Here is a 24,966-nt window from a genome sequence, read left to right on the forward strand (position 1 = left end):
TACTACTACGGCATCGGAGTCACGTCCAGCTCATGTGACCTGAGCCGATGCCGCCTGAACCCTGAATCCAATTACAGCAAAGATTAACCAGAAGGAAAACAAAACAGACATGTTTACAGAACATACAGCCTTATAAAATCATTTTAGCTTTGCTATGCATTGCATACTTTAATTGTGTGCATATGAGACTGCTGACTTCACATTCAGATGTTTGTTTTAGTCCTGGTGTCTCTGTAAGTCTGTGTGTTTAACTATAATCCCCCCCTCTGCTCAGAGAAATGGATGAGTCCATTGGCTAGGTGAGTTTATGCTGCGCTGTGATTGGCTGCTGGCTGTGAGATCATTGTTTTGGTGCTCATCTCTAGGCTCATAGTAAGCAAACAAACGAGGCTGAACTCTGATCGGCGTGCGGCACGTTCCACTATGGAGACGCAAACACTCATCCGCTAGATTCACTTCAACAGGTATCTGCTCTTTAAGCTCTTTAAGTCATTTGACACACCTTTACCTGTACTTTATGTGCTTCTACTAACATATGTACATTTGTATTGATGAAAACCAGATACTTCCAGTTGATTTGTTAATAGAAGTCACATAAAATTGTATAAAATAAAATGAAGATACTATTGTATGTTTGAATAATATTTTGAACTAGACTTTGCTGTTCTATATATTCTGTTGTCTTTTTAAATTTGTTAGAAGTTGTAGTAATATAAATACATATATACATAAACGTATAGTTAATTTTAAATTTTAGTACATCAAGTTAAATTGAATAAAAATTATTAGTGTTAATTTGGTAACTAGCTTTTTTATTTATATTTTATTTTATATGGTTAGTTATGTAGTTCTTTTGTTTTTTTAAGTTTTATTAAATAAAAGTTCAATTTTAAGTTAAATTAAATAAAAACAATGAATGTTAATTTGGCTTTAATTCGCTTTTTTTATTATTTACCTTTTATTTTGTTTCAAGTAGTAATTTTTTTTATCACTTTTTACTAATTTTACACATCCTTGCTGAATAAAAGTATTAATTTCTTTAAAGGTGACATAGAATGCATTGAGAGAATATGTGACCCTGGAGCACAAAACCAGTCTTAAGTCGCTGGGGTATATTTGTAGCAATAGCCAAAAATGCATTGTATGGGTCAAAATTATTGATTTTTCTTTTATGCCAAAAATCATTAGGAAATTAAGTAAAGATCATGTTCCATGAAGATTTTTTGTAAAATTCCTACTATAAATGTATCAAAATGTAATTTTTGATTAGTAATATGCATTGCTAAGAACTTAATTTGGACAACTTTAAAGGTGATTTTCTCAGTATTTAGATTTTTTTGCACCCTCAGATTCCAGATTTTCAAATAGATGTATCTCGGCCAAATATTGTCCTATCCTAACAAACCATACATCAATAGAAAGCTTATTTATTGAGCTTTCATATGATGTATATATCTCAGTTTTGTCAAATTTAACCTTATGACTGGTTTTGTGGTCCAGGGTCACATATTCTCTGATATCTACATAGAAGGTATAAGGCATAGGAAAGGGCAAAAAATCTCCAGAAACGGTTTTACAGGTCCATGTACAACCCTAGGATTTGCCCTTAGAATAAAAGGCTCTGTTTTTGCCTTATTTGGAAGCTTCATGAATATTAATGAGCTCTGCTCTGATTGGCTGTTTCACAGAGCTGCTCATCTCTATAGCTGGCACATTGATAAAAATATATATTAGGAGCTCTAGTTGCTTTTAATACGCGGTTTGTTGAATCTGCCGTTTGAATCGCCGACATTTTAGTCTCATTACTGTGATCGCATGTGCTCTGTGTAAAGTTGCTTCTTACCACACAACTTCAGCTGATTCTCAGTGATACTTGGGATCTGTAAATCATTCACCATCATCAGCGCAGTCATCTCTCCGTTTATGTGGTAAGTGAAGCCTATGTATTGCAATATATCAGGCTAGCGCTAGCATTAAGCTAACCGTGTCCCTTCAGTGGCTTGCCTTGTATTACTGATGTGCTGATGTTACCGATGATTGGGCGATGCAAATGTTGGGGGCGTAACTATTAACGATATCGGGGATGTTGCGTAACAGTCGGTGTTATGTTGAAATTGACCTATTTGTTTGTTTCTGTATCATTTACATGGTTTTATTATTGCACTTTATCTACTTGCACCGATAGATTTAAATGACAATACATTTTTTTGAAAGGCAGTTTTCACAAAATTAGTTTTTCCTCCACTTCAGCAGCACTTACATACACCAAAATTTACAGTTTTTTTCAGGTCTATATTCTTTAGATTTTTACTGAAGGGTTTGTAAATGTATCATTCACCTGAGATTATTATTGCATTTTAACTATTTGCAGCTATAGATTTCAATTACAAAACATATCTTTAAAAGTTTTCACCTCAACTTTAGCAGCACTGACAAACACCAAACTTAGCAGTTTTATTCCTGCCTATATTCTGAAGGTTTTTACTCAAGTTTGTTCCTATATCATTCACACTGATTTTTACAACATATTTCTAAAAAAAAAACGTGGTGAAAATGTATTTTTCACAGTATTTCCAGATTTATAAAGTGATAAGAGAAATCCACACAGTAAAAACCTTTAACTCTAATATGTCTACAAAATCAAATGGGAATTTTAAATCTAGCTTCATCCAATGTTCAGATTTATCTTCTGGAAATATGCAACTTGGCGCATATTTACTTATAAAACGCCTTATTTGAGTATAAGTATTGACTATTAATAGTAGTCTATTAGTTAAATATTTAAGCCTATTTACCCAATGTTGTGTCTTGCTTTAAAGATTTTCTTTATGTTTTAAGCTTGATCGTTCTCCGTTCTAGTAATTTCTGATCTAGTGGTTGCGCTGATGTTTGCTCTTAGGATTGTGGAGGTCATGTGGAGTTCAAGCTTTAAGCATATCGCTGTGAGATTCCTCTTCAGATCTTTCTTCTTTGATAGTCTGTGTTTGTGATGTTTGTGCCGGTGTCCTCCGTCACCCAGCTGTACAGAAATGAAAAATATATTTCACGTTGTAGCAGGATTTTCAGTTTTACAGATAAAAGACGAAAAATATAATCATCAACGTATTTCAAAATTGTTACTTTATTGTAAGATATATCATCAAATTGTTATATTAGTGCAACCAGTATTGCAACATCAATATTGTAACTTATTTGTAACATTTGAACTTTTGATTTACTGCCATATTTTGTCATTGTAACATTTTAGTGAAATCTTCACTAACAACTTGGATTTATATTGTAAACCTAAGTTCACTGTTATCCCACCGGACACTGGATTTACTCATTCTATGACAATACTCAACAAAACTGAATATATGTGAATTTATATATTAATACTAGACACCTTAGAGATAATGTCTACCGAAAACCTTTATTTATTCCATATTTGCAGGAAGTGCACTGAAACATCAGTCAGTAAAGTGTTTAGAGCTTTTTAAATAAAAACCTTACAATCATGACTGGTGGGATCAAATGGGTTAATATACTTGATTTTCCCTTTATAATATACTGACAACCACCATAAAGCACAAGCAGTAAAGAGAAAACCACATGATGAATCAAAGTTCATCACAAGCAGCTGAGGATAATATTAATAAACAATAGATACATACAAAACGCCATCATGGAAACAGACATGACACTAAAAGAATGCAACAAACTTTTATAAAAAATAAGAATAAACTGTTATTTTTTTAATGAAAAACCCTCAAAAACTAAATTCTTTCAGTGTGCAATGACTTGTTTTCCACTTCAAAACACTGTGCATTTGTCAGTATTTTACCATAAAACCCTAATGTACAAAGTTGATCATAAAAAATAAGAATAAACTCTTATTTTTATGAAAACCCATCAAAAATTGAATTCTTTTAGTGTGCAATGACTTGTTTTTCACTTCAAAACACTTTGCATTTGTCAGTATTTTACCATAAAACCCTAATGTACAAAGTTGATCATAAAAAATAAGTATGAACTGTTATTTTTTTATATTTTTTTAAACCGTCAAAAACTGAATTCATTCAGTGTGCAATGACTTGTTTTTTCACTTCAAAACACTGTGCATTTGTCAGTATTTTACTGTGAAATTACATGAAACCACTTCTTATAACATCTTTATAGTCTTTTTCTGTTAAAAAGGTGATTTTTACAGCGTATCCATTGAAATGCGAGTGTGTATTGTATGTTAGGCTTTGTGTGTCTGTATAAACTGTAATCCCGCTGCTGATTATCACTGCATTTCTATTGTCGTGTGCCTTTATTCAGGCTTCAGTCCAGGATCATCACACTGACTCAGCTAACGAGAAATCAGCCAGTGCTTCATTAACACGCTGATTCACTAAAAGGTGTTTTGATAGTGTTTGGCAAATCCCTTCTTTTACTTTCTTCAATATATGCTGCGTTCATCACTCAGAAAAACTGATTGTCAGGGCTTTGTCAAAATCAGTTTTTGAAGAAAAGTGCAATTCAGATGCATGAGTACAGTGGAGTTTAGATGAACTACATCAATATTACATTTTAAAACATTTAGCATCATTTAGATACCATTTGTATTTATTAATGGTTTATTAATTAGAGGCCACCTATTGGATCCATTGGCGTTCTTCTTCCGTTTCTTCCGCTCGAGTCAATGGCTGCCCATAGAACCTCTTGCAGGAAAGTTGTAAAATTTGGTACATTGGTAGAGGACAGTGTCAACATTAACCATAGCAAATTTGGAGTCTCTAACTCCAACTCTCTAGCACCAACTCATGTCCAAAGTTTCACTCATGTTTATGCAAATAACTTTTGAACTGGAATGCACAGAATAAAAATTAGTTTTTTCTCTGACTTCTTGGGTCAGGGCAAGTCGAATAAAGTTTTAGTTTTTTTCAATTTTTAATAGTTTGTAAAACCTACTTTTTCGAACTCGTCCTAGACGGTTTGTCTGATTTTCACCAAAATTGGCTCAGATCATCTTCAGACCATGCTGGCAAAAAGTTATGAAATTTGAGTTGATTAGTCAAACTGTTCTTGAATAACGCACAACCGTATTCTACAAAAAGCTCACAAAAATGGATGTGAGGCTATATCTCCGCAACAGTTTGGCGAATTAAGACCAAACTTGGTGTGTGTTATAATAAGCGTGATCTGAGGCTACTTGCACAGTTTCGGCACAGTGCCACCTAGTGGTCAGGAGATACGAAAAATGGCTATTTTAGCTTATAACTTCTGAATGGTTTGGCGAAAAATCTTAAAACTGGTCTCTTTAGAGTCAAATGATACTCAATTTCCCATGTCAGCCATTTTGGGCATCGGCCATTTTGAATTTTGTAGTAAAATGCTATATTTTACGAACGCATTGACGTATCGTTACAAAACTCGGTATGGGTCATCAGCACGATGCCCTGAAGCCAGTGCCTCCTAGTGGTAAAATCAAATATTCACATGCTTATAACTTTGGGTGTGGTCCACTTATTTTCACGGGAGTCACCTTTTTAGGCTTCTGAATCCTTGCAAAGTCCAACAATACCAAACATGCCAAGTTTTACCTTATGGTTTGTGCAACGTTGCATTTTAGCGCTTAAAAAAAACATTTGCCAATATCTTAGAAACCGTTACTCTGATTGACACGAAACCGCCGTAGGGAATTCGGAAACATAGCATGCTGACTGATTGTTAATACCCAATTGCCAAAATTTTGGATATAACCGCTTGCAGGATAGTTGTGTAATTTGGCACACTGATAGAGGGCAGTTTCAACATTAACCATAGCAAGTTTGGAGTCTCTATCTCAAACTTGCTAGCGCCAACACTTGTCCAAAGTTTCAATTTCTTTATGCTAATAACTTTTAAACCGTAAGGCACAAAATTAAAATTATTTTTTCTGTGAATCCTTGGCTCATACCGAGTCGGATGAAGTTCGACATTAAAAAACCGCAAGGTTTAGTTTTTTTCTATTTTTAATAGTTTGTAAAACCTACTTAGGTCCTTCTAGACGATTTGTCTGATTTTCACCAAAATTGGCTCAGATTATCTTCAGAACATGCTGGCAAAAAGTTATGGAATTTGAGTTGATTATTCAAACCGTTCTCGAATAACGTGCGAACAAATTCTACAAAAAAACAAGCAAAAATGAATGTGAGGCTATATCTCCGCAACAGTTTGGCGTCTTGAGACCAAACTTGGTGTATGTTATTAAAAGGAGAAACTGTTACTCCTATTGACACAAAACCACTGTAGGAAATTCTAAAACAAAGCGTGCCGGCTATATGTTAATGCCCAATTGCCAAAATTTTCATAGTAAGTGGCAAAAAATGCAAAGTCAACCATTGGTCATTTTTTCTATTCTCATATAGAAAATGTCTATAACTCTAAAAAGAAAATGAGATATTTTCACCAAATTTGAGACACATATGTATGGACATACATCCAATTTGGTGGGATTGTGCCTTTTGGCACAAACATGAAATTGCCATTGACTACAGTAGAGTATTATGATATAATTGCTAAATTTTTCCCAATGCATTGGTGTACCATTACAAAACTTTGTATGTACAATCGAGACCATGACCTGAAAGCATACAAAACGTTTTGAGACAGTGCCACCTTGTGGTCAAAAGTGATACCAGATTATGTTGTATTACTAGTGGTTGTTTTATATTTTTATTAATGTTTTAGTTATTACTATTTATCTGTTTTAAATGTTTGTCTGTATTTCAGTTTGTGTTCTTAGTTCTGCTTTCTTATACCCATGATAGGTGACAGACTTTCAGCCAGTCAGATGAGCAGATTTCAGAGCGTGTTACTATAATACCCCTGCTCCTCCCCGTCTCAGTCGTCTATAATCTCTTAAGGAAATCTGCTGTTGACTGGGACGCGCCGTCAGTCACATACTCACCGTTTGTGTTGTTTATAAGGTGCTTTGGTTGCATCATACTCGAGTTTTTGAGCATATATGTGGGTTAAAGGCCGGATGCTTGACCTGCATTAGCTGTTAGGTGCAGGTCTTTCCCAGATGCCTTAAGATTCCTAGAGGTTGTTTGTGTCCACACATCTTTAAAAGCATCAGAGGAATGTGACTTAATGGGAAAATATGCAGCTGAGGAAAGTCAATGCTGTCAAGAATGTTAAATAAATGGCTTTTGTCCCTTTAAGGTAAGTTTGATGCTTAGTTCTTAAATTTCAAAGTGTTTGTTGTCATGCATGTCTCTATTTTGCTCTACAAAAACAAAACTGCAAATAATGTTAAAGTGAGTTAAAGTTAAAATGCATGAGTGTTTTTCAGCAAGATCACCTCTGCTTGAGAGCTACTCAGTAATCAGGCCAGATTTGATTATTTTAGCTAGAATTTGGTTAGATAAGCTGCAAGGTTAGTTATTTATTTTACTTTCAGCTTGCTTTGACATTATAGGCAAGCAGTCAGTTTTTGTGATAGTTTTTCTTTCTTTTTTAAAAAAAGTGCTTTTTCTTGCTAGCCAGGATGCTTCTGTCAACTCAAGGATGTTCTTGCAGCTTTTTCTGTCTCCCTGGCAATTTCTGCATTAGCCATTGCATTTGTATAGTGACGTGCACCCAACAGACTCAAGTTTAGATGTTGTTGTTTTTTTATCTGAAAGAGTCACTGTCATCTTCACCGGATAACAACATTATTTTTATATATATATATATATATATATATATTCATTTTTGTTAGTTATAGTAATTTAGAATTTTTTGTTGTTTTCTGACTTTTTTTAAGATATTTTTTTTAAATGTCTATATGGTTTTTATAAAATTTAATTTTAATTATTTTAGTACAAGTTAGTACTAAATTAAAATGAGAAATATTGCCTTAATGATATGTTATGTTTTGTTTTTAGATTTAAAATGTTATTACAGTTAATGTTTATTAATATATTAATTCAGTTTTCTTTTTTATTTCAGTTAGTTTTTTGTGTTTTTGTCATTTTTAGGATGTATGTTAGTACTTTTTTTTTTTTTTTTTTTTTTTACATTTTTATTTTAGTTTTAGTTATTTTAGTACAAAGTTAAACAATTAAAATAAGAAATGCTGGCTTGGCACCCAGCTGAAATATAAAAAAAAAAATACTATAAATTAATATTAGTTTAAGTTTAGTAATCTTATTTAAATTCAATTTAAAAAAGTATATACATTTTTAAAGATTTTATTTCAGTTAACATTTATTAGTATTTTGAATCTCTTTTTACTTAATTATTATGTTTTCATTTTCATTTTTAAGTTCAGAAGTTTTGCTCTCTGTTTTTGTCCTTTTTACTAATTCAGTAGTTTTTTTTACTGTATTTTATTTCAGCCAATGTTTAACTCACATTTTAGTGGTTTCAAAGTTAGTTGCTCTCAAACAATCCACACAAGTCTTGATCTGACCTATCACTCATTATTCTGAACCGACGTGACAATTGTTCTCTCAGACAGACGACAGATTGAGAGGAATGCGTAGCTGCTCATCTTCCTTTGTAACAGACTGAAAGGCTAAGCTCCCATTGATCACATGCAGTCACTCCTCTGTTGTTCAGCATATGGTGGCCTCTGTCTTTCCGGAAACCTTTAGCTTTACCCCAGTTACCCCGAGCGGACAGTAAATGAATTAGTGAAGCATGCTTGTTTTATGTTATAAATACAGTAGAAGTGATGATGGTTGAATTTCAACACAATACGCAACAGTGTATGGCAGTAGATGAGGCTAATACGGCATAATCTGTAACACTGTGTTTGGGAATTTGGCATTTTATGTTCTATTTTTAGATTTTTTACTTATAATTTATTATATATATTTCAAAAATTAATGCACAACAATTAATAATATTTTATGCTTCAGTTGTTCTATAGCATATATTGTTTTCTCTCGCGCAGGAAACTTAAAATGGTGGATATTGTAACCCAAACAATGCCTGCAGAAAGTGAAGTACACGTGGCCAGGAATTTTCTCACCAAGATTTTGAGAAGTTCTATGAGGTATCGTGCAGCTGTTGGCCTTTGTCTCGTGACCCCAGCCCCGCATGACCCTGTAGTTATCACCCATCAGCCCTTCCATCCCAGCCGGACCCCCATATCACATCCTTTGCCATGTGGCGTCTTAGCTGTAGCTGTGCTGTTCACGTGCAAGACGGGGATTATACGCTTAAGCTCATTATCGTGTGTCATTTTCACTGCCTTCTGTAGAACCTGTGAGCTTCAGTGCGGCATCTTCAGTGTTTCCTGCTATCTTGTTGTTTAGCGTTGGTCATATGTCAAAAATAAACAAATATTGTGTTTGTGTTTGTTGTGTTGATCTCATTTTTCCCCTTGTTTTCCACCTCACATGCATTTCAGGAAAAACCGCTTCAAAGGGTATGTCACTTGCTGCTAAATGAGTGATTACCATGAACTTTTATTATACAAAAGGACTGAAACTGAGCATTGTTATTTTGCGCCTTTGAATATATTGAAAACTATGGACTAATTTGAATCTAAAATTGGTTTTAAGTAGTAGAGTTTTCTGTTTTTGTTTTAGGAGGAATGAATCATCATGTAGACCCCATTCGTGGCACTCCGCTAAATCCACGGATAACCCTACCACTGACATCCCAAAATCTGAACCCAACCCTGTACCTGACGCCACCTGGCAGACAAAATATGATGCAGGGTGAGATTCTGAGGGTTTATATGCAAGTAATATAAATTCAGCTCAATCAGCATCAATAATTTGCTTTATTTCGTTCTAGGTCACCCTCAAAAGACTTCACTAGCTGTTGGGGACAAAACAATCTGCGACAAGTATCCTGCCAGTTCAGCTCGGTGGGAAACATGGAAGGCGTAGAGCCTTCATCTCACGCTTTCTCAAAGGAGCAGCCGTTAGCCAGCAAACCCAATGGTGGAGCAGATCACCCGGTGCTTGAGAGTGCCATCAGCAAACCTATTTCTGCATGTAACACGATTCTATCTGGCACAGGTGACCACAGAGCACCTCGGGGTGCCGCTAATACAGAAGGGATATTTTATAGAGGCATTCCCAGTGATCGAGAAGTTCCTAGTGACTGCCATAGATACCTGCAGATCCCCATGGGGAACGGAGGACGAGTGAGTCCCAGCGTTGAGGACCAAGCTTGCTCCAAATTCTCCTCAACTGGGATATCCAACCACAGACCTGTGTGGCATATTCCTGAGAACAAGATGTCCACTACTCATGCTCCTTCTCCACCCTTGCGTAGTGATAGTTTCACTGCCACCAGAGTTCATGAGAAGAGCTTGGTGGGATCGTTCCCTGAAGGACTTTCTGTGTATCCACCACAGAAACCTCACTGCAGAGCAGTGGACCGACAGTTGGACAGTGAACGAGGACATGAAACAAGACACAGCTACAACCCACCTCCAAAGAAGGACTTTCTTCAGCCGTATCTTTCGGTTGAGGACTACCCAAATCAGCTAAATCCTACCAAACTCTTTTCCAAGTCAAGCACTGATGTTAGACAAGGCCAGAACCCGTTTACATATGAACTTCAGCATCAGAGACAGCACAGCGATGATAGTACCTTTTCTGCATACCCCAATGCTACATGTTCACCAAAGACCCAAAGCGTTGGGAGCTACTACCGAAGCCTTCAAGATTTGCCCACCAACATTGGCAGTGGAAATAAAGCCAGAACCTCCATGGCCTTTGACCCCAACCATGAAGGCCAGGCTCATTTCCGCTACTACTGCATCACTGCCCAGCAGCCGTTTTTGGAATCACCTATGCAGGGTTGGATGAATAACGAACGGAGGACTGAACTGGGAGCCACTCAAGGTGCCTCAGACAGAAGCTTTGCTGGTTCTCAAAAGGCTGTGAAGACAAAGTATCCCCAACCTTACCTTAGTGTACCTGAGAGCAAGAGCTCCAACGGTTACAGCAAACAGGCTATCATGCCTCCTTCAACTCAAGCTACATCTCCAAATCATTTGAAGTCCAGTTCTGGGGAAAGAGAGACTCCAAAGAAGAAAGATGGAGTTAAGTCTCAGCCTTCCAGACATGTACCAAATCACCAGACGGAGCAGAGGAACTCTGTGTCCACTTGCCACCAATCCGACAATCCGTGGATCTCCAAGCAGGATCACAAGATCTGTCCACACAAGACACCCTTGTTGCACTCTTTAGCCCAGGAGAGCAAGAAGATGGCTGAGAAATCAGTCAAAGGAGGAAGTCAAGAATCAACTGATGCCATCGGTGGCAAACTGGGAAGACGGAGTGACCGCTATGCCACGACTCTACGCAACGAGATCCAACAGAAGAGGGCCCAGCTTCAGAAAAGCAGAAGTGCAGCTACCTTGACCTGCTCAAGTGAAATTGAGGAGGACTCTGACATCTGGAAATCCAATGAAACCTCCACATCGTCTTCTGATGGTTCCTTCACCAACACTTACAAGGATCATCTAAAGGAAGCCCAAGCCAAAGTTCTGAAGGCCACATCATTTATGAGGAGAGACTTGGAGCTTCCTGGGAATGAAACTGCGCCGGGCCAACTTCCTAAAAAAACTGGGCCTGTTCATGGGCAAGTCACCCGCATTGGGGGGCGTAAAAGATTTCCTATGGATAAAAAGATACACTCCTTCTCTGAGCCAGACAAGATCAATGAAGTAGGAGTTGAGGATAAGGCAGCTGGGTCCTTTGTGGACCGATATAAGTTTTTCGAAGGTTCCTGCAATCCAGTTCTCCAAAAGCCCATTGCAAAGCATTCCTTGCTAAGTCCCACTGAAGACCACAATGAGAGAGCGACTACATTAACTGGAGACAGTACAAACATCAGTCAATCTCTCTTAAAACAGAGTAAATCAAGCCATTCTGACCTTCATACTGAGGAGCAACAACGACTTGGTACATTTGCGGAATATGAAGCTACATGGAACATGCAGAAGAAGCCAGTGGAAAGAAGACCCACAGGCAGATATCATTCTGCTGAAAACATCCTGGACTCAGGCTTGGAGGAATCAAGCAGTACAGTTTGTGTTCATGAAAGATCCCGTTCTTCTCCTTCTGCTGACTTCTATGGACAGGTAAGAGGATCTATTGTCTTGTCGTGATGCTGATAATGTCTCTGGTGCCGAAACATCACTGTACACTGTGTTTCCTCTGCATAATTATATGATTAAGTGGTAGTATTGTTTGGTAATAGTTGTAAAGATTTCATTGTAAAGAGTTTGCTGCTGGCACAGTGGATCAAGATGGGTCTGTCCTTCAGGTAGAAGACTATTTGGCATCTGTGTTAACAGATTCACATTTCTTTCAGAAAATCCCTCTGCCACCCAGAAAGCCTCCTGTGGAATCTCCACCTGAATCCAAGGACCAACAGGAGGCCCATATCAGTAGGTAAGGATTTCTTGTCTTATCTTGGTGATCAATCCGTCTATATCATGAGTGCCCAAACTCGGTCCTGGAGGGCCACTGTCCTGCAGAGTTTAGCTCCAACCCCAATTAGATGCACCTGAACTAGCTAGTAAAACTTGCTAGGCATAATAGAAACTTCCCGGCAGGTGTGTTGATGCAAGTTGGATCTAAACTCCAAGACAGAGTTTGGGTATCCCTGGTCTATATTTTCAGTGATCTGCTAACGTACAGACTGATAGTATGTTTGTTCACAGTGTATCAGAAAGAGTGCATGGTCCGTTCAACATCTCCAAACCTCTAGAGTCCATCACACTGAACGTTCTGGAAAGTGATGTGACGCTTCCGTCCTCCAACCAGAAACCCAGACTTGATACCAGGTATCCGTCACCATTGTCCTCATATCATCTCCAGGTTCCCGTGTCAGAGCAACTGCTTCCTAAAAACAAAAGTCCTGAACCGCAGAGGTCTGCTCAACCTCAACAGCCAGAAACCACGTGCCCTTTCAGAGCCTCCCCGGAGGTTAGAGTTCAGACCTCTTCCCCTGAGCCAACTCAAGGACCATGTCCATCAGAACATCTGGAGAAAGACAAAAGCCTGACCATTGTACCAGAGGACAATCAAAAATCAGAAACTGAGGGAACATTATCTTACACACCACGTCTTCTGGGTCATCCCTCCATTTCTCCCAAGCAGAACATTGATCTGACGGTAACCTCTGCCAACAGAACGCGTTCTCCTTCTCCTCAGTTCTTTCCACAGATGCTCACAGATCAACCACCTGCAGCTGTGCAGAAAAAGGACCCATGCAAGTAAGTAGAGTTTTAGATATGTTTTAAGATGATCATTTTAAGGTGATTATTAGTGCTATTTTTTTTTTCTTTTGCAGTAGCAAGAAGGAAACATCAGAGCCAAACACCGCTGGGCGGAAGGTACCCATACAGATCATCTGTACAGAAAACAGTTCAGAGAGAGAAAACTATCTGCGACACAGTGAATCATCTGGAGGTTCTGAGGTGCCTAAAGCTGGCCAGCTAAAAAAACTAGATTCTCCAGAGCAATCCATGTCACCTTTTATTGCCTACATCCGTCTGGATCCAAGAAGAAGCGCAGAACATCAGACTGATGAGATGGTACAAGACAATAAAGAGTGGGTGAGGAGCAATGGTGTGGGCGAACACTCAGAGGAGGATCTGAAACGAGAGGAGCTGGCCAGAGATATCATGGGCAAGGACAAGAGTCTGGTGGACATCTTGGATCAGAGTAAGATGAAGACTACCATGGATCTGATGGAGGGAATATTTCCACAGGGGGAGCAGCTCTTGGAGGGAGCGCAGCAGAGGAGGAAAGCAGCCTCCAAACAGACGTCACCTAAAAATACACAGCAGAGGTACACTGCCTGAGAATTGCAGAAAAAAAAACATGTCCAGTCTTCATATTATGCAAATTACATTATTTTGCATTTTTGTTAATGAGCATTATGGTAATAAATGTTCTCTTTTGTTTTTCATCAACGGCATTATGTAAATGTTATGAAGGCTATCAGATGTTCAGCAGGAATTGTAGTGTTTGTTCTTTTAGCAATTGGAGTCATTAAGCTAGATCAGTTATCTCTTGTACTTATTTGACACCAGTTACAGCTTTAGATTGAAAATCTGTACAACTACTGCCCTCTACTGATACACACATGTAACCTTAAATCTGAGACTGTTTGTCATGTTTGAGAATGATTAAACTATGTTTACCTAGTGATTTTTTTTCCTTTTTACTGACACATGAATGCTTGTTCTGCAGGGTGGAGGACAATTTGGCATCATCAGTGTCGTTAGTGAGCAGTTCGTCGTATTATAGCACGTCTGCACCTAAAGCAGAGTTGCTCATAAAGATGAAGGACATGCAGGAGCACATGGAGGAACAGGATTCAGAGGATGAACTTGATTATGACCTGTCCAACAAGAAGGTACAAGGGTTATGTGCTTTGTTGCTTTGTTTTGACTTTGTGTTGTTCTGTTAACCCTTGCAACAGATATTCTCATTGGTTGCTCCACATATTACATATGTTCTTATTGGTTGTCACTTTGTCGTTTTGTTCAACATTACTGCTTTTACTTTTAATGATCTGCATATCTTTTAGTCATATATAAATGAGATTTCTGCACTGGTGTTTGAGTTATATCATTATACACTATTTACATTTTGCAAACATTTTAAGCCATTTACAACATTTTACAAACATTTTACACTATATCTTACAACCATTTTAAGCTGTTTACATTATTTAACAAACATTGTAGACTACATATATTTTACCAACATTTTAAGCCATTAACAACATTTTACAAACATTTTACACTATTTACATTTTACAAACATTGTAGACTACATATATTTTTCAAACATTTTGAAACATTTTAAACTTTATATATTTTAGAAACGTTTTATGCTATTTACATTTTACAAACATCTACAAACACTGTAGACTATGTATATTTTACAAACATTTTAAGTTATTTACATTTTACAAACATTTTACACTATTTATATTTTACCAACTTTTTAAGCCATTTACATTATTTAACAAACATTTACAAACATTTTGAATTTTATATATGTGACCCTGGACCACAAAACCAGTCTTAAGTCGCTGGGGTATATTTGTAGCAATAGCCAAAAATACATTGAATGGGTCAAAATTTTTGATTTTTCTTTTATGCCAAAAATCATTAAGAAATTTAGTAAAGTTCATGTTCCATGAAGATTTTTTGTAAAATTCCTACTGTAAACATATCAAAATGTAATTTTTGATTTGTAATATGCATTAAGAACCTAATTTGGACAACTTTAAAGGTGATTTTCTCAGTCTTTTTGATTTTTTTGCATCCTCAGATTTCTGATTTCAAATAGATGTATCTTATTTATTGAGCTTTCATATGATGTATAAATCTCAGTTTTGTCAAATTTAACCTTATGACTGGTTTTGTGGTCCAGGGTCACATATTTTACAAACGTTTTATGCTATTTACATTTTACAAACATCTACAAACATTGTAGACTACGTATATTTTACAAACATTTTACAATGTTTACATTTTTCAACATTTTACAAACATTTACATTTTAGACCACATATATTTTACATAATTTTAAGCAATTTATAACATTTTAACCTATGTATTTTTAAAAATATTAAAAAATATCTTGAAATAATGATATAGTATATAATTAATTATTTGCTTCTATTTTATTTTATTTAAATGAACATATTTCCAAAATGCATCTATTCTTTTTGCTTAAAATCTGCATAAATCTGTTTGTTGTGAAAACATGCATTAATAAATTGTTCTGTCAGGATTGTAATATATTAAAGTTATATGTTTGTAATTATTAAAAGTGTGTTTTTGTCATTTCTGTCCCTCTGTAGCAAGAGTTGATCGACAGCTTAAGTAAGAAGCTGCAGGTGCTGCGAGAGGCGCGTGAAAGCCTACAGGAGGACATGCAGGACAATAATGTTCTGGGAGAGGAAGTGGAGGCCACCGTACAGACCATTTGCAAACCCAATGAGCTGGAGAAGTTTCGCATGTTTGTGGGCGATCTGGACAAAGTAGTCAGTCTGCTGCTGTCACTGTCCGGCCGACTGGCTCGTGTGGAAAATGCCCTGGACAACCTGGAAGAGGGAATGTCTGCAGACGAGAAGGTATGAATGAGATGCATATGAATTATTTTCTTTTGCTTATTCGTTCCCTCATTTTAATAAATCGTAGCCACATAGTACCAATTAATTTGCTCATTAGCCATGTAGTGTCAGATCGGTCCTTGGCACTTAATGCCAATTCGTTCCCTCATTTTAATAAATCGTAGCCACATAGTACCAATTAATTTGCTCATTAGCCATGTAGTGTCAGATCGGTCCTTGGCACTTAATTCCAATTCGTTCCCTCGTTTTACTAAATCGTAGCCGCGTAATGACAATTTGTTTCCTCGTTTTACTAAATCGTAGCCGTGTAATGACAATTCGTTCCCTCGTTTTACTAAATCGTAGCCGCGTAATGACAATTTGTTTCCTCGTTTTACTAAATCGTAGCCGTGTAATGACAATTCGTTCCCTCGTTTTACTAAATCGTAGCCGCGTAATGACAATTTGTTTCCTCGTTTTACTAAATCGTAGCCGTGTAATGACAATTCGTTCCCTCGTTTTACTAAATCGTAGCCGCGTAATGACAATTCGTTCCCTCGTTTTACTAAATCGTAGCCGCGTAATGACAATTCGTTCCCTCGTTTTACTAAATCGTAGCCGCGTAATGACAATTCGTTTCCTCGTTTTACTAAATCGTAGCCGCGTAATGACAATTCGTTCCCTCGTTTTACTAAATCGTAGCCGCGTAATGACAATTCGTTTCCTCGTTTTACTAAATCGTAGCCGCGTAATGACAATTTGTTCCTCGTTTTAGTAAATCGTAGCCGTGAAATGACAATTCGTTCCCTCGTTTTACTAAATCGTAGCCGCGTAATGACAATTCGTTCCCTCGTTTTACTAAATCGTAGCCGCGTAATGACAATTCGTTCCCTCGTTTTACTAAATCGTAGCCGCGTAATGACAATTCGTTCCCTCGTTTTACTAAATCGTAGCCGCGTAATGACAATTCGTTCCCTCGTTTTACTAAATCGTAGCCGCGTAATGACAATTCGTTTCCTCGTTTTACTAAATCGTAGCCGCGTAATGACAATTTGTTCCTCGTTTTAGTAAATCGTAGCCGTGAAATGACAATTCGTTCCCTCGTTTTACTAAATCGTAGCCGCGTAATGACAATTCGTTCCCTCGTTTTACTAAATCGTAGCCGCGTAATGACAATTCGTTTCCTCGTTTTACTAAATCGTAGCCGTGAAATGACAATTCGTTCCCTCGTTTTACTAAATCGTAGCCGCGTAATGACAATTCGTTCCCTCGTTTTACTAAATCGTAGCCGCGTAATGACAATTCGTTCCCTCGTTTTACTAAATCGTAGCCGCGTAATGACAATTTGTTTCCTCGTTTTACTAAATCGTAGCCGCGTAATGACAATTCGTTCCCTCGTTTTACTAAATCGTAGCCGCGTAATGACAATTCGTTCCCTCGTTTTACTAAATCGTAGCCGCGTAATGACAATTCGTTTCCTCGTTTTACTAAATCGTAGCCGCGTAATGACAATTCGTTCCCTCGTTTTACTAAATCGTAGCCGTGTAATGACAATTCGTTCCCTCGTTTTACTAAATCGTAGCCGCGTAATGACAATTCGTTTCCTCGTTTTACTAAATCGTAGCCGCGTAATGACAATTCGTTCCCTCGTTTTACTAAATCGTAGCCGCGTAATGACAATTCGTTTCCTCGTTTTACTAAATCGTAGCCGCGTAATGACAATTCGTTCCCTCGTTTTACTAAATCGTAGCCGCGTAATGACAATTCGTTCCCTCGTTTTAGTAAATCGTAGCTGCGTAATGACAATTCGTTTCCTCATTTTACTAAATCGTAGCCACGTAATGACAATTCGTTCCCTCGTTTTAGTAAATCGTAGCCGCGTAATGACAATTCGTTTCCTCGTTTTACTAAATCGTAGCCGCGTAATGACAATTCGTTTCCTCGTTTTACTAAATCGTAGCCACGTAATGACAATTCGTTTCCTCGTTTTACTAAATCGTAGCCGCGTAATGACAATTCGTTTCCTCGTTTTACTAAATCGTAGCCGCGTAATGACAATTTGTTCCTCGTTTTACTAAATCGTAGCCGCGTAATGACAATTCGTTTCCTCGTTTTACTAAATCGTAGCCGCGTAATGACAATTTGTTCCTCGTTTTACTAAATCGTAGCCGCGTAATGACAATTTGTTTCCTCGTTTTACTAAATCGTAGCCGCGTAATGACAATTCGTTCCCTCGTTTTACTAAATCGTAGCCGCGTAATGACAATTCGTTTCCTCGTTTTACTAAATCGTAGCCGCGTAATGACAATTTGTTCCTCGTTTTAGTAAATCGTAGCCGTGAAATGACAATTCGTTCCCTCGTTTTACTAAATCGTAGCCGCGTAATGACAATTCGTTCCCTCGTTTTACTAAATCGTAGCCGCGTAATGACAATTTGTTTCCTCGTTTTACTAAATCGTAGCCGCGTAATGACAATTCGTTTCCTCGTTTTAGTAAATCGTAGCCGCGTAATGACAATTTGTTCCTCGTTTTACTAAATCGTAGCCGCGTAATGACAATTTGTTCCTCGTTTTACTAAATCGTAGCCGCGTAATGACAATTTGTTCCTCGTTTTACTAAATCGTAGCCGCGTAATGCTGTCAATGTTGTCAAAGAACTTGAAATTAATGTCCCCGAATATTTGACTGAATTACTGAATTACTAATTCAATGTTTTGTTTTGTTCAATAAACAACATTTGTGTGTCGCACTACCAGCAAACTTTGACAGAGAAACGCAAGCTGCTGATTCGCCAGCACGAAGACGCCAAAGAGCTGAAGGAGAACTTGGACCGAAGGGAACGTCTGGTTTATGAGATCCTGGCCAGTCACCTCAGCGAAGAGCATCTCGCAGACTACCGGCACTTCGTCAAAATGAAGTCAGCGCTCATCATTGAGCAGCGCAAACTGGAGGATAAGATCAAACTGGGTGAAGAGCAGCTCAAATGTCTGAAGGACAGTCTGCCGCTGGACCAGAGACTGCTGTACTGAACTATACTGAGCTCTGGACTGGTCTAGACTGGACTGGACTAAACGACTCTAAGCAGAATTATTTCTTATTTGCAATCCTTCTTATATCACTTCTGAGCTTTTCATTGATTCCAGTTTTCTTCAATATAGCGTTTTCAGGGATGTGCTGTATAAAACTTTCTCCTGTTTTTTAAAGGAAGTTTTGTCTACCTGTATATACGTTCAACTAATTTATTTTGCTGCTGAAAGCTAACGGTGCTATTAACGGAAAGGTTAGATCTGCTTATTCCTGACTAGATGCAAACTGAAAGCTGTTTTACTCATTTTCATGTAAATGTTTTTTAAACTTTACTGTTTTTAAACTTTAGGAAATAACCGTCACTGATAGGAAAGGAGTTCGAAATATCTCCTCTTGTATCTAAAATTCATCCTGTGAACCAGAAAAATCATGTTCATAACATGCTTGCAGTGCACTTCTGCAGTAAATTGGAATAAAAATAAACGGTATTGTCCAACTGCTTCATTGTTATGGATGGGATTCAATTAATTTGTCTGTCTGATATCACACTTCCTGTAAGGAAATGATACACTGTAAACAAGAATATTACGGAAAATAATTAATAAGTTATCTTATGTTATCTTACGTCTTCTCCTTCTCTCCAAGTCTCACCCACCCTCATGACTTTATGATCTTCATGAGTCACTCTGTGACACTGTTTTTCCAATACGAGGTGAATGATCTCAGATTCCCCATTGTTTGATTTTATGATGTTGACAGTGTTCATGAGCTGTGGTCAATCATTCACAGAAACATATTCACCAGCTCATTTACACAGAAATTCTGAGCAGCAGGAAGTTGAGTTTCAGACAGTTTCCAGTTCAACACCAAGCCCTGAAGATGAAGGAAACGCTGAGGAAGGATTCACTTGTACATCGAGACAAACTCACGGATCAGAATTGGTGCTGATGTGGTAATACTATCATTTTATACTTCTAATTAAAATTTGTTTGTGACTTTAATAAGATTTAATGCATATTGATTGGAAATATTATTTTAGGATGTCTACAAAAAGCTTGAGAAATGAACAATTTCATTCAGATCTGTAAATGTAAAATGCAAAGAAGTGAAATATCACACATTTTATTATAATATTCGATAGAAAACGTCATGTAATGGGAATATACAAATAAGGAGCTTACGCTTATGTGTAATAATAATATATGTATTTGTATTCTTCAAAAATGCATTCAATTGATCAAAGTGTAAATTGATCAAATGTTACAAAAGATTTCTATTTTGAATAATTTTTCCTTTGAACTTTCTATTCATCTGCGAATCCTGAAAAATGAAATGCATCACGGTTTTCACTAAAATATGTACCATAAATGTATGACATCTAGATGAGACATTCTGCTCCAGATTTGTTTTCCATGAACAAAGGAGCTGTTTTTATTTGTTTATATACTTGAATTTCAACATTTTATAACCGGCCCACTTACTAAAAGAGTTAGTTGACCTCAGTTTGACGTAGTAAGTGGCGTTTATCATTGACGAATCAGGCCATAATCTGTAAAGCATTTCTCATCATCCTCAGATATAGTTTCTTTACTAACCTACATATATAACACTGTTTAAAAAGTGTGGGGTCAGTACGATTTTTATTTAAAGAAATTAATAGTTTTATCCAGCAAGGATGCATTCAATTGTTTAAAAGTGACAGTATACATTTATGAAGTTCATTTGAAACTGATTGATAATAATCAGAAATGTTTCTTGAGCAGCAAATCGGCATATTAGAATGATTTCTGAAGGATCATGTGACATTGAAGAGTGGAGTAATGATGCTGAAAATTCAGCTTTGATCACAGGAATAAATTACATTTTAACGTAGATTCACATAGAAAACAGCTGTTTGAAATTGTAATAATATTTCACAATTTTACTGTATTTTTAATCAATTAAATTCAGCCTTGGTGAGCAGAAGAGACAAAAATCTTAATAAAATCTTACCAACTCCCAACCTTTAGGTGAAGTACAGCTGAGGTCAAAAATTTACATACACCTTGTTAATTATTTAACCAAAATAAAGAGGGATCATACAAAATGCATGTTATTGTTTATTTAGTTCATGACCTGAATTATATTTTTCACATAAATTATGTTTACATATAGTCTACAAGAGAAAATAATAGCTCAAAGGTTTACACACACTTGATTCTTAATACTGAGTTGTTACCTGAATGATCCACAGCTGTGTGTTTTGTTTAGTGATAGTTGTTCATGAGTCTCTCGTTTGTCCTGAACAGTTAAACTGCCTGCTGTTCTTCAGAAAAAACCTTCAGGTCCCACAAATTCTTTGGTTTTTCAGCATTTCTGTGTTTTTGAACCCTTTCCAACAATGACTGTATGATTTAGAGATCCATCTTTTCACACTGAGGACAACTGAGGGACTCACATGCAACTATTACAGAAGGTTCAAACACTCACTGATGCTCCAGAAGGAAAAACCATGCATTAAGAGCCGATGCATAAAGATTAGTGTAAATTTACCTTATTTTTTTCTCTGGGAAACGTGTAACTTTTTTCTGTAGCCTCTAAAGGGCAGTACTAAATGAATTTAGGCAAAACAAGATAAATGTACACATCTCCAATCTGTTCAAAAGTTTTCACCCCCGGCTCTTAATGCATGGTTTTTCCTTCTGGAGCATCAGTGAGTGTTTGAACCTTCTGTAATAGTTGCATATGAGTCCCTCAGTTGTCCTCAGTGCGAAAAGATGGATCTGGGCAAATCCAGCGTTATGGATGTGACAAAAAAGAGAAACTAGGATTTCTGTAGGATTAAAATGTACAAACCAGACACAATAATACCCAACAAATAGAGAAGCGAACATATAATTGTTACTTTATTTTCATTTTAATGTGTCTATATGAGGAATATGTAGGAATATGTGAGACCTGAAGGATTTTTCTGAAGAACAGCAGGCAGTTTAACTGTTCAGGACAAACGAGAGACAAAAAAACACAGCTGTGTGGATCATTCAGGTAACAACATTAAGAACCAAGCGTATGTAAACTTTTGAACCATTATTTTCTCTTGTGGACGTTATGTAAACATGTAAACATGTGAAATATATTATTCAGGTCAGTACTAAATAAACAATGTCTTATTTTGCTAAAATAATGAACATTTTGCATATTCTGAAAGAGGGGAATGTAAACTTTTGAACTATTATTTTCTCTTGTGGACTTTATGTAAACATCTTATGTGAAATTTCTTTTGCAGGTCAGTTGCTAAATAAACAACGTCTTATTTTGCTAAAATAATTAAATTTTGCATATTCTGAAAGAGGGGTGTAAACTTTTGACCTCAACTGCATTACATTTCTGTTTGGTTTCTCAAACATAAGCAACAGGAAGTTAGTGATCTCTAAGCTAAATCTCCCTTGTCATACTAAAAATTTTAGAAAATGCTTTAAAAACTTTAAGAGAGACCTCACATGGGTATTTGAACAGCCAAATGTTGACATCTCTGCTATCAGTATAGTAAAAACCTTATGTGAAACATCTAATTCAGGCCAGTGCCAAACAATCAATAACATTCATTTTTGTCAAATAATTAACATTTTGCATATTCTGAAAGAGTGTAATGTAAACTGTTGAACTATTATTTTCTCTTGTGGTCTATATGTAAACATCTTTTATGTGAAATATCTTATTCAGGTCAGTACTAAATAAACAATGCAGATTGGTCAAATAATGAACATTTTGCAGATTCTAAGAGGGGAATGTAAACTTTTGAACTACTATTTTCTCTTGTGGACTATATGTAAACATCTTTTATGTAATAGATATAGGCTATCTTATTCAGGTCAGTGCTAAATAAACAATAACGTCTTATTTTGCTAAAATAATTACATTTTGAATATTCTGAAAGAGGGGTGTAAACTTTTGACCTCAAGTGCATTACATTTCTCTTTGGTTTCTCAAACATAAGCAACAGGAAGTTAGTGATCTCTAAACTAAATATCTCTCTGTTTCTTTCTCTCAGAGGGATGTCTGTGAGCTTTGTTTGCTAGGTTTCTTGGCGACAGCATTGGTTAGTTAAACCCACAACAAGCAATTAACTCCGTAAAGACCTGAGTCACGTTCAACCACCTCAGAAAGACGATCGAGGCTCTTCAGGATGGACCTTTTCAGGAAGAAAACCGCAGTTTGAGACCGGACGTCATGCCTTACCTTGTTCACACGGCTAACGCACAGTTTGTGGCGCTTTGGCTCGGAACCGTCGGTTGGACGTTAGTCATCGTAACCGTCGGCTTGGTGGAATGGAGAGTTTGGGAAGTGTCCGATCTGTCAGTCATTACCTCAGGATTGGCTTGGATTGGTATCTGGAGAGTGTGTTTTTATAGCCACGCTCCGATTTTATCCGGCAATCAGATTATGTTTTGTCAGAGGATTCGTTTGTCAGAGTCCTACACTCCACCGGAAATCGCCGCGGCGCAAGTGCTGATGCTCTTGGCGCTGATTCTCGGATTGGCGGGAAACGCCAGCGTCGTTTACGCCCTCAGGAACATTTACTTCGGATTAAACAAATTCAAACCCATCAAACTGGCGTTTTCTTCAGGTGGGGTTTTGCTTATTCTTACTGGAGTTTCTACGCTCGTTCCCGTGTGTTGGAATCTCAATTCTGTCGTGAATAATCAAAATATATCGTTCCCGACGGAATTTCGCATGCCTTCCGCTCCTGTAAACCAGTCCATTGGATCTGCTATCATCGTGGGGATTTTTGCATCAATCTTGTTGGTTTTTAGCGGGCTGGTTTTTTTGTCCTACAGGGTCCCGGACATTCTGCAGCCCAAAGTGAGGCCAACCTGGCCTGGAGAAGGTACATCGGGAACAGATGTGAACCGTCAGGGAATTGACAATCCAATTTTCAGAAGTTGAGACTTGTGCACGGATGTGAGTTTTTGATGCTGTACACCATCAGTAATTTGTATGCTGAGTTCTTTTTAGGCCCCTAGGGGTCTTCATGTAACATTAGTGTAATTATTACTTTACAAACACTAATTAAGGGAGACACTGCAGGCAAAAACACTGTTTTTTTTTTTTTTTCATGCACCTCTCAAGTTTGAGAGTTTGGGCTTTTTGGTGTTTAATGAACTTCTTTTTTTAGACTAGTGGTAAGAAAATTCCCAAAAGACACTAGGTGAATTTCTATTACAGATTTACCCAAATCTTTGGCGACATTTCATAAATGTTGATTAAAAAGTATTGTGAAATGACAGCGTTTCCATTAACCGATGTTATGAGACTAAAAAAATTTTTTTTTCCTCTCGCGATAAGTCATGGCAATGGATTTATGTGGGATTTTGGCTATATTTAATCGAATGTAAATGCCATTGCCTTTTTCGAATTGCCTGAAAACCACCTCACATGAGCGTAAAAACTTTTATGCGATATATGGTTGTTTTTGTGCAATGGACGTTTTTCCATTAGGCATATTTTCAATTTGCAATTTCATTTTGCACAATTTAAGGGGTAATGGAAATGCTACTGTTAAGTGTTTCTTAGCACTTTATCTGTTTGTGTCAATTGAGTTCAATTACAATACATATTTTTAAAGGCCGTTTTTTTCTCCTACACTGAGCCATAAATCTCCACTTCAGTAACACTCATGCAAACTTACATTTTATTCTTGTCTTTATCCTGAAGGTTTTTATTCCCCAAAAAATGTTTTTAAAAAAAAGTGTTTTCAGTCTGTTCTACGTTTTTTCTAAATTAAGGTGTGACGAAATAATATACCCAAAAATCCTTCTGTAAAAACATTTGACTCTAATATGTAAAAAAAATAAACAAGAATTTTGAAACTGACTTCATCCAGTGTTTAGATTTTTGTACTAGAAATGTATGA

At 36.9% G+C, this 24,966-nt stretch overlaps 2 protein-coding genes across 2 annotated transcripts; both read left to right on the forward strand.

The window, feature by feature from the left end:
• Window positions 1-347: 347 nt before the first annotated feature.
• shroom2b (shroom family member 2b) lies at window positions 348-19,113 on the forward strand. The gene is made up of 9 exons (XM_073825775.1): window positions 348-464; window positions 9,531-9,662; window positions 9,742-12,046; window positions 12,280-12,359; window positions 12,632-13,186; window positions 13,264-13,764; window positions 14,169-14,334; window positions 15,796-16,068; window positions 18,803-19,113. Exons 3-9 carry the CDS (start codon window positions 9,824-9,826, stop codon window positions 19,073-19,075), a joined length of 4,071 nt encoding a protein of 1,356 aa, XP_073681876.1. The 5' UTR covers window positions 348-464; window positions 9,531-9,662; window positions 9,742-9,823; the 3' UTR covers window positions 19,076-19,113.
• A 40-nt stretch (window positions 19,114-19,153) lies between these two features.
• Window positions 19,154-24,766, forward strand: LOC141294145 (claudin-34). The gene is made up of 2 exons (XM_073826237.1): window positions 19,154-20,025; window positions 23,104-24,766. The coding sequence occupies exon 2, from the start codon at window positions 23,283-23,285 to the stop codon at window positions 23,997-23,999; it is 717 nt and encodes a 238-aa protein (XP_073682338.1). The 5' UTR covers window positions 19,154-20,025; window positions 23,104-23,282; the 3' UTR covers window positions 24,000-24,766.
• Window positions 24,767-24,966: the final 200 nt, after the last annotated feature.

This window comes from Garra rufa, chromosome 20 (assembly GCF_049309525.1).
Source record: "Garra rufa chromosome 20, GarRuf1.0, whole genome shotgun sequence".
In the NCBI taxonomy this organism is placed as follows: domain Eukaryota; kingdom Metazoa; phylum Chordata; class Actinopteri; order Cypriniformes; family Cyprinidae; genus Garra; species Garra rufa.